Source organism: Neopelma chrysocephalum, unplaced genomic scaffold, assembly GCF_003984885.1.
Source record: "Neopelma chrysocephalum unplaced genomic scaffold, ASM398488v2 Primary Assembly neopelma1_186, whole genome shotgun sequence".
NCBI lineage: Eukaryota > Metazoa > Chordata > Aves > Passeriformes > Pipridae > Neopelma > Neopelma chrysocephalum.
Window position 1 is genome coordinate 282,965 of NW_020897848.1, and position 9,340 is coordinate 292,304.

Sequence of the window (9,340 nt, forward strand, 5' to 3'; positions counted from 1 at the left end):
GTGTGGCTGTGGGGGGGTCAGTGCTGTGCTGGCCCCTTCTCAGCGTGCCGTTCTCTCCCCCGCAGTGGCGAGGAGCAGCCCCCAGCTGCGGGTGCCGGTGCGGTGGCAGGGCCAGGCGGCGGCCGCGGTGGTGCCGGAGAGCGCCAAGCCCCGGGTGCAGCCCCAGGAGCGGTAGGTGTGCCTGAGTGGGTGTGCCCTGCTCTCCCCGGTGCCCTCTGGCTCTCCCCGATACCGAGCTGCTCTCCCTGCTCTGGGTGTGTGTGATTGTTTATCTGGCAAGGGCTCCTTGCTGCTGTCGCTGCTGCAGGAGATGAGATGTGTCCCCACAGTAATGAAGACAAAGACCCGTGGGGGCGGCTCATCTGTTTTCCGAGGAAGCTGCTGCTCGGTTTGGTTGGAATCCACAGCTGAGACCGTTCCTTAGACCCTGTTTTATAACCTCCCTCAGAGCCTGCGGGTGCCAGGCGGCTTTCTCGGTGTGTTTCCAGCTGAAGTCCGTGTTACAAAGTGGTTACTTTTTAAAAAAGCAAAGCTCATGTAAATACTTGTCTGTGGCCATTCATGTGTTTGTGGAAGCAGGAGGAGCCTCTGCATAGGCCAAAGGGGGACAAATGCAGGAGGATGAGCTGGTTGTTTCGTCACAGTAATAAAAATGAAAGCAGCAGGTCAGTAGGATGTGAACTGTCTCTTGCTTCCCTAGGAAACCTAAAACTGGCATCCTGATGCTGAACATGGGAGGCCCGGAGCGGCTGGACGACGTCCACGACTTCTTGCTGCGCCTCTTCCTGGACAGGGACCTCATGACGATGCCGGCTCAAAAGTGAGGAGCGTGGGGATCTCCTGGGGCAGTGTGGGCTCAGACATTCACCCTCTGTGCAGAGCAGAGGCTGTCCCAACCTGGGAGCAGCGAGAAGCGGTGTTAGAAATAGCTGGGCCAAAGTGGTTCTCTCCTAATGCAGTTTGAGGTGTGGGAATGGGGAGGGAACCAAACATCAAACCAACCACGCGGTGCTGGTTTGCTGGGGTGTGGGGAGGTGGCCACGGCAAACCTGCTGGGGCAGAGATGTGGGGAAAGGGAAAGGGAAAGGGGTGGTGGTGTTGGGCTCTGCCGTTAACCCAAGCGCCTCTGGACTCCTCCAGCCGACTGGCCCCGTTCATCGCCAAGCGCCGCACGCCCAAGATTCAGGAGCAGTACAGCAGGATCGGCGGCGGCTCCCCCATCAAGAAGTGGACGGCGGTGCAGGGAGAGGGCATGGTGAAGCTGCTGGACAGCATGTCCCCTCACACTGGTACTCTTTGGGTCCAAAGGGTGTGGCTGGCGTGGTGTGGATCTCGGTCCCGCCGGGAAATCGTGGCAGGGATGCTGCAGGAGGCTTGGAGAGAAAGGGGTTCGGTTCATTTTGAGGTCATTGTTGACAATAGAGGTTATTTCATTCCCAGCTGTTTTGTAGTTCTTTGTGGCACCTGCTTGGACAGAAAAGGTTAGAATAGCAGTTGGAAGGCTGCTAAAAGGATCTGGAAGGTAAAAAGTGACACTCTTGGAAGGCTAGAACCATTTCATCTGTTTAGTGTGTGACGTGTCACTGGTGCCTTCATTCTGGTGCTGTTCACTCCCTTTTCCCACAGATGTGACTCCCCAGCTCCATTCCAGCTGTGGTCCCTGCAGGCACAGCCAGAGGCCTGCTGTGGCACCCAGGCCAGGGGTGTTCTCAGAGCAGGAGGCCCTGCAGGGCCAGGCTGGCAGCAGGTTCTGCAGATAAGGCTGGGGACGTTTATCTGCTTCTCCCACTTTTGTTTGGTGAGCGCTCTCTGGGCAGTCACACCCACCTCTGTGCTCCTCTCGGGCCTGATAAGTCCTTTGGAGGCTCCTTTTTAACAATGGAATGTGCTGAGCACTGTGTTCCTTCAGAGTAGCTTGGATGTGCTTCCAGGCTGGGAATATTGTGTAGCTTTGGGAGGGCTGAGTCCTGTTAATCAGTAACTGGGTGCTGGGACAAACATAATGCAAAGAAACACTTTTAGGGTCATTTTGCCAGAGTGTTACTTCCAGGTTGGCCGTGATTTTCCCCAGGATGTTCTTTCCCGGGTTAAACTCCCGCTGTCCCTGCTGTGGTTAGTCAGGCTCTGGTCCTTAATGCCATTCCCAAATGTTAATGAGGTTTCTGGCTCCGAGGGCTCCCCAAGTTGGGTTATTATTTGCTGCTGCTCCCAGCTGGGACCTCTCCTGCCTCCTGCAGAGAGCTGGGGCTGACTCAACCTGTTTTCTGAATCCTGCATAAACGTACGGAGCGCAGCCCGAGCACAGGACATCTGCTTCCTTCAGCACCCTGCTCAATGTTATTTCAGAGCCAGTGACCCAGAAACCATGAAAAAGGAACTTGGCTTTTGTTCTCCCCAGAACCTCTGTCCTCTGCTTAAAAAAAAAACAAAGCAGCAAACCTCCCCTCCCTCCCCCTGACCAAGCTGTGCTCCCCAAGCTGCCACCCAAAAGATTAGAGCTGGAAAACCCGAAGTGTCCTTGAAATATTGCCTCCAAAATAGTGTATTTAAAGGCATGAAGGTTTCTCCTCCAGAGGCAGAGTGGAAGAACACGTGTCCCTGTCTCAGTGCCACAACTCTCCTGCCCCAAACAACGGTCCTGGTCCTTGGGGTTTGGTGCCACTGGGGCAGGGCCTGTGTGAGGACATCCAAGCGTTCATTTAGTGACACTTTTTTTTACCAATGCATCCTTGAAATCAGTGAAACATTCCAGGCTGGAACCCACACCTCTGCTAAACTGGGGAATAGCAGGAGGGTGATGTTCCAGCAGAAGCAAAACCACAGGTTTTAAAGTTTTAAATCACTTTTAAATTCTAATCGCAGCGAGGTGCCGGAGAAAGACGGGTTAGAAAAAGAGCCAGGAAATTATCAACCAGTTTGTTTTCAGTCTGGGTGGCTCTTGCACGTTTTACACATGAGTGATGTGAGTTCTGATCCCTTCTGTGCCATTCCTGTCCCTGGCAGCTCCTCACAAGTACTACATCGGGTTCCGCTACGTGCACCCGCTGACCGAGGAGGCCATCGAGGAGATGGAGAAGGATGGCATCGAGAGGGCTGTGGCCTTCACCCAGTACCCCCAGTACAGCTGCTCCACCACAGGTGAGCTTGGGGCAGGGCAGAGGTGGCTGTGAACTCAGATAAATTGATAATATGGTTACATTGCATGACCTCGGATATAATCGTTCCCCTTTGAGACTCTCAGCTCTGATTCACATTTTAATTGTGTAGCAATTTAAAATATCTTAATACTTTGCTGCCAAGCTGCTTCAATCTGAGTGTTCTCTGCTCTCTGTGTTTCAGGGAGCAGTTTAAATGCCATTTATCGCTACTACAACGAGAAGGGGGAGAAGCCGAAGATGAAGTGGAGCATCATCGACCGCTGGCCCACACACCCCCTCCTCATTCAGGTGGGCCTTTGAAGCCCCTGAGGTTGATATATTTGCTTTTAAAATATAGGTTTAAAATTTTAAAATGTAGTTTTAAAATATAGCACTGGGGAGGAATAACAGGAATGCTTGGGAAGGCTGGGTGGCATTCCCTGGACGAGCTGCCTGAGCGTGGTGCACGCTGAAGGGAATTTGGGACACTGGGACCTGACACTGAAGGGAATTTGGGAATTCTGCCTGTGTGGGTCACTGTAGTGCCTCCCAAAGTTCCCAGCTCAGGTCCCTGCTCTCTGTCTCTCCGAGCAGTGCTTTGCTGATCACATCCAGAAGGAGCTGAACCTGTTCCCTCCGGACAAGAGGAAAGACGTGGTGATCCTCTTCTCGGCCCACTCGCTGCCCATGTCTGTGAGTGACCTCGGGCTCTCCTGCCCTGCTCAGCCCTGGCACAGGGTGTGGGGGCACAGCTGTGGGTGTGCCAGCCCAGTGTGTTCACTGGAAGAGACAGGGCTGCTGTGTTTGTGTTGCAGGTGGTGAACCGGGGCGATCCGTACCCTCAGGAAGTGGGAGCCACGGTCCAGAGGGTCATGGAGAAGCTCAACTACTCCAACCCTTACAGGCTCGTGTGGCAGTCCAAGGTGTGTGCTTGGGGAAGCCTGGGCAGGGTTTGACTGAACCTTTATTTACATTTTCATTTCTTTTAACCACAGCCTTGGTTGGGCCAGCCCGGGTTCTGTTCCTTTGGGATTTAATGAGGAAAGTGAGCAGAACAATCAAAAGCAGGGAAACACCAATAACTTTTTATCCTATCCATAATCTGCTCTGTGTGGTCCTGCCCAAGAACACGTGAGTGTGGTTTGTAAGAATGATTTAATGAGGGGTTTTTTTCTTTATTTCCCTGTTTTTGTTCCAGGTCGGGCCGATGCCTTGGCTCGGTCCCCAGACAGACGAGACCATCAAGGGGCTGTGCCAACGAGGAAAGAAGAACATGTTGTTGGTCCCCATAGCATTTACAAGTGACCACATTGAAACCCTGTACGAGCTGGACATCGAGTATTCCCAGGTTTTAGCAAATGAGGTAAATGGTTTGTGGCTTTTGTACCTGTTTGGGCAGCGCTGCTCTGGAATTACTTTGCTTTGTAGCTGCTTCTCGCAATATGATTCAGGGCAAGCTTTTATTTTCCTCGCAAATTGAAAATTAATCTGAACTGGCTTAACCACAAAATTTGTCTTTCTAGATTTAACCCTTTAAGCTTTTATTGCTAAAAAAGAGTAATTGACTTTTCTGGCAGCAAAGCGAAGCGTTGCACCGTAGTTACTTTAAAAAAAAAACGTGGTAGTGCATTTTATTCTGTCATTTTTGAGGCGACTCCTGAATGAAGCAGGAAGACTGTGAAGGGCCTAGCAGGTGTAACTTTTTTTTCCTTTGGATGCAGTGTGGAGTTGAGAACATCAGGAGAGCGGAGTCCCTCAATGGAAACCCGCTGTTCTCCAAGGTAGGTGCTGCAGAGGTTTGCAGTTGTGTGTGGATGAAATATGGATGTTTTCCTGCAGCTTTAACAGAAATGGCCCCCCTGTTACAGCAGAGTGGTTTGTTGTGCCACGTTGTGTGGGGTTTTTGTTAGGAGGGGGGTGCACGGTTTGGCAGCCCGGCCGGTGCCCGCGCTGTGTTGGCACCCCCTGACTGTGCCCCCTTGCCCCACAGGCCCTGGCAGACCTGGTGTGCTCCCACCTGCAGTCCAACGAGGTGTGCTCCCGCCAGCTGACCCTGTGCTGCCCGCTCTGCGTCAACCCCGTGTGCAGGGAGACCAAGGCCTTCTTCACCAACCAGCCGCTGTGAGCCCGGCACGGCCGTCCCACGGGAACCTGCCCTGCACAAGGACACGGCCCCAGGCAAGGAAGGAGAGACCCTGTCACACACCCACGGGCTGCTGGGCCCCGTGAACCTCCCGTGCCAGCTTTGGTTTCGTTTCTCTTATGTTTTAATTTGTGTTCCAGAAGAGTTTGTAGGGCATTTCTGCTGTCAGGCGTGAGGAGATCTCGTGCCACCCGACCCTGAGGGTGCTGAGCCCAGCACTGAGAAACTCCCACAGCTTTTTTTCACATTAGCTTCTCTTTCTATGCAGGGTTTAGTTGGTCATGAATGCATTACCAGGTCAAGTGTGCAGTTATTTTGGGTTTGCTCAAGGTGCAGTCTGACCAGTTGTCTCTTCTGAGAGGGACTTGCTTTGGAGACTTTGGAAATCAAGTGACTTCTAATGCTTTTTAATAATGTGTATATATATATATATATATATATATATATTATTTTTAGGGCTTTGTTTGGTTTGGTTTTCTCCTGCCAGAAACTTAGCTGGGACAGTAGAATGCACAAAAACTGTTTACATTTTCTAGGAAAAACATTGTCATTATCTGCAGGAAAAGCACCTTGAAAGGAACCAAGCCTGCTTGGGTGATACTGAAGAACATGTTCCATTGCACCTGTCTGTTTCCAATCCAGCAGGAGCATGTATGGAAACATGCTGGCTTATCTGTTAAGCAGAATGGCTTTTTCAATTATCGTTATTTTGATTAAAAAGGGCTTTCTCAGTTTGGTTCAGTGAGTTTAGGAAGTCAGGCTTGCTCTCCAGAAGGTTTTATAGATCTCCTCTGTGCTTTCTACTGTGGGTTTTGTGGGATGCCTATGGAGTGCCATGGGTGGGATTGATCTGGCTGGCTGGATGTTATTTAAAAGGAGATGATCAGCGAGGAGTGATTTACATTTGCACCCTGCAGGTGCCTGAGGGGGCAGCCCCGGGGTGCTCTGGGCCGGGAGGGGCTTTGCTGTCCCCCCTCAGCCCCCCAGAGGGACCCCAACAGTGTCCCCTGGAGGCACAGGGACCTCCCCAGAGCTGTGCCCCCGTTCTGTGGGACTGAGCCATACCTGTGGTGGTGCAGCTGTCACCTCTGGGGGTTTTACTTGATGTCCTTAGCACTGAAATGCTGCTGGGGCAGTGCAGGCTGGCTCCTGGCAGTCACTGCTGCTGGTTGGGAAGCCACGCTGCTCCTCCAGGTCCATCTGCTCAGGTAAAGGTGAGGCACGGCCAGTTGGAACCTCTGCTCTGGGGAGGACAGGGTTTAAGGAGAGAAGGGGCCTCTCGTGGCACGTCAGGGGTTGGTTTTGCTCTGTCCTGCTGGAAGAACTAAAGGCAGGATGCTAAAGGATGTGTAGAGCAGCCCGTGGGCCAAGTGCTGCCGTGGTGTAAATCCCTGATCCCCCTGCAGAGCTGCCTGTCTCCACTGCCACAGCTGCTTCCCAGGGGGAGACAGGCTGAGATTCCTGCAGTGCCAGGACCTCCTGCTGTCCCTCACAGAATTAAGTCTTCCTTGAGCCTCCAAGCCTGTGCCTGTGGCAGTGGCAGGGAGCCAGAGGCATCTCCTCTCCCTCTCTTGCTCCGTCCTTGCTCTCTGCTTGCTGCCTTGGCAGGAAAAAGGAGCACAAATGTCCAGCGTGTCTGGGAACACTGGCCTTACGTCTCTCCTTGGACAAAGAACTTTCTCTGTTCCCCCTGCTCTGTGTGACACTTAGGGCTGTCACAATCTGGTTTATCAAATCTTCCTGCTCCTTTTCCTCCCAGGACATGGACCTTGGGGTGGTCCAGCACATTTCCAAGTGTGGAGGGTGAGGGTTACCTTCATATGAACCTTGTGATGCTATAAATACAGACTGGCTTTCCATTTCCGTGCTGAAAGCACAAGCTGGCACCGATTCTGAGGCATTATGTTTGTCCCCAGTAATGAGAGGTACTTAAAATTCACTTTTGACTGTTCTAAACCACCCGTGGGATAATTGCTCCGTTGCTGCTATTAGACCATCATGTAGAAACCACTTAATTTCCCAGCTTTTAGCAGCCAGGGCCTGTCTCCCGGAGCTGGTGGGACTGTTTGTTGGCTTTTCTCTTTTCTTTATTGAGCTGAAGTTTCTCTCCTTTGAGTTCCTCTCAAGTGTCTCTGGCTGAGCTTCAGAGGAGGTGGGAGCTTCCAAAAGGTGTGTGGAGGGTGTCTGAGCACGGCTGAGTCCAGAGGGGCCAGGCTTTTCCCAGGCACACCTAAAAGCTCGGTGTATTCCCCCTTTCCACTGCCCCAGGGAGCTGGGGGTCACCACGAAGTGCAGGCTGCAAGTGAGAGCAGTTCCTTTGATTCTCTTCATGCCACATGTGCACAGGTACTTGCTTTGAGCCCGACATATGCATTTCAGATTGACCAAGGACTTCCACTGATGTAACACGGCCCGTCTGGATAATCCTACTGTGTGTTGTTTTTGCCATAATAAGGATGGAATCTCAATTAAACTTTTTTTTGGAAGAAATGACTGAGCCGTGTGTCTTTCTGAGAGCCCTTTATGCTGGTGTTTAGGGTCCTCTCTGCATCCCCTGGGGTGAGTTACACCCCCTAAAGAGGCTGGAGAAGACGGTGACGCCGAGGTTCGCCCTGGTTTGGGTCCCACCTGTGCTGGATAATTTATTCCGTGGTCTCTGGGCAGCTCCTTGCTGATGTTACAAATTAAGTGCTTGATTGATTATTTTCTAGAGCAGTGACTGGAGCTGTTGGATACTTAAGCTGATCCATTAGCGAGCTCTTGTTACTGAGGTGCGACAGGGAGGGGTGGATGGAGGCTGGGAAGAACGGAGGAGAGCAGCGATGGTCCTTCCTTCCTTTCCTCTGGAATCTCAGCTTTCTGTTTTACCCCTAAACAGGGATTTGGCTGTGTGAGCACGGCAGAGCTTTAGCAGTGTCATATTTGGATCCAAAATGTCCTCTGACATTGTGGAAGCACTTTTCCTTCCTTCTGAAGGGCTCACTTTCCACCTGCTTTCCTGCTTGGCCACGTTCCTCCTTGTGAGCAAATTCCCAAGTGTGTGTGGGCTGTCCTGTGTCTCTCATCCTGTGTCTCCAGCAGCACAACCCGGGGTGCCCTAGGCGAGGGATTTATTTGTAATTCAGCATTTCAAGCCCTCAGGAGCAGGTTCTGAGGGCATTCTGAGCACAGGGATTTGTAAACTTGGACCAGCTCTAAAACCTGCCCTTTTTTTTTTTTTTTCTCTCCTGCTAAATTTGTGCTCAGCGGTAGAGAAGGTTATTTAATTTAAATCCACAGGCCTGGCTGGACGGCGTCCTTTTCGGGTGGACTGTGTGTGTGGAGAGGGATCATCTCCGGGAGCCGCGGCCTTTGATCCCCCCCGGGCTCAGGGGTCGCTGTGGGAGCGGTGATACCCGAGCCCCAAAGGCCGAGAGATCGCGGGGCCGTGAGGGGGAAAGGACGCGCTTCCTCACCTCTGAGGTGTCGGGACGGGGCCTGGAGCCACCTGGGATAGTTGGAAATGTCCCTGCCCGCGGCAAAGCACCTTCTTCACCGACGGCTGAGGGGCAGCGCTCCCTCCTGCCGCTCTGAGGGAGGCTCCGGGGCCCTCAGAAAAGCGCGGGAAACTTTCCCCTCACGGGCGCCTCGGAAAAGCCTCACCCGGCGGCCGAGAGCTGAGGCCTCCTCCTCGTCTGAGGGAGGCCCCGGGCCCCTCAGAAAAGCGCGGGAAACTTCCCCTCACAGGTGCCTTGGAAAAGCCGGACTCGGTGCCGAGAGCTGAGGCCTCCTGCTCGTCTGAGGGAGGCTCCGGTGCCCTCAGAAAAGCGCGGGAAACTTTCCCCTCACGGACGCCTCGGAAAAGCCTCTCCCTCATCCGGCGCCGAGAGCCGAGGCCTCCTGCTCGTCTGAGGGAGGCTCCGGGGCCCTCAGGAATGCGCGGGACATTTCCCCTCACGGGCGCCTCGGAAAGCTTCACCCTCACCCGGCGGCCGAGAGCTGAGGCCTCCTGCTCGTCTGAGGGAGGCGCCGGGGCCCTCAGGAATGCGCGGGACATTTCCCCTCACGGGCGCCTCGGAAA

The 9,340-nt window shown here is 53.2% G+C and overlaps 1 protein-coding gene across 1 annotated transcript in view; it reads left to right on the top strand.

Annotated features, from left to right (window-relative positions):
- Positions 1 to 9,340, top strand: part of FECH (ferrochelatase) — a 17,036-nt gene that overhangs the window by 5,022 nt on the left and 2,674 nt on the right. Inside the window, exons 2-11 of the mRNA XM_027702458.1 lie at positions 66 to 171; positions 701 to 820; positions 1,141 to 1,289; positions 3,004 to 3,138; positions 3,340 to 3,446; positions 3,732 to 3,830; positions 3,953 to 4,060; positions 4,336 to 4,500; positions 4,859 to 4,918; positions 5,128 to 5,268. Coding sequence (XP_027558259.1) covers positions 66 to 171; positions 701 to 820; positions 1,141 to 1,289; positions 3,004 to 3,138; positions 3,340 to 3,446; positions 3,732 to 3,830; positions 3,953 to 4,060; positions 4,336 to 4,500; positions 4,859 to 4,918; positions 5,128 to 5,262 — 1,184 coding nt within the window. The 3' untranslated portion in view covers positions 5,263 to 5,268. The remainder of the gene's footprint in view (positions 1 to 65; positions 172 to 700; positions 821 to 1,140; positions 1,290 to 3,003; positions 3,139 to 3,339; positions 3,447 to 3,731; positions 3,831 to 3,952; positions 4,061 to 4,335; positions 4,501 to 4,858; positions 4,919 to 5,127; positions 5,269 to 9,340) is intronic.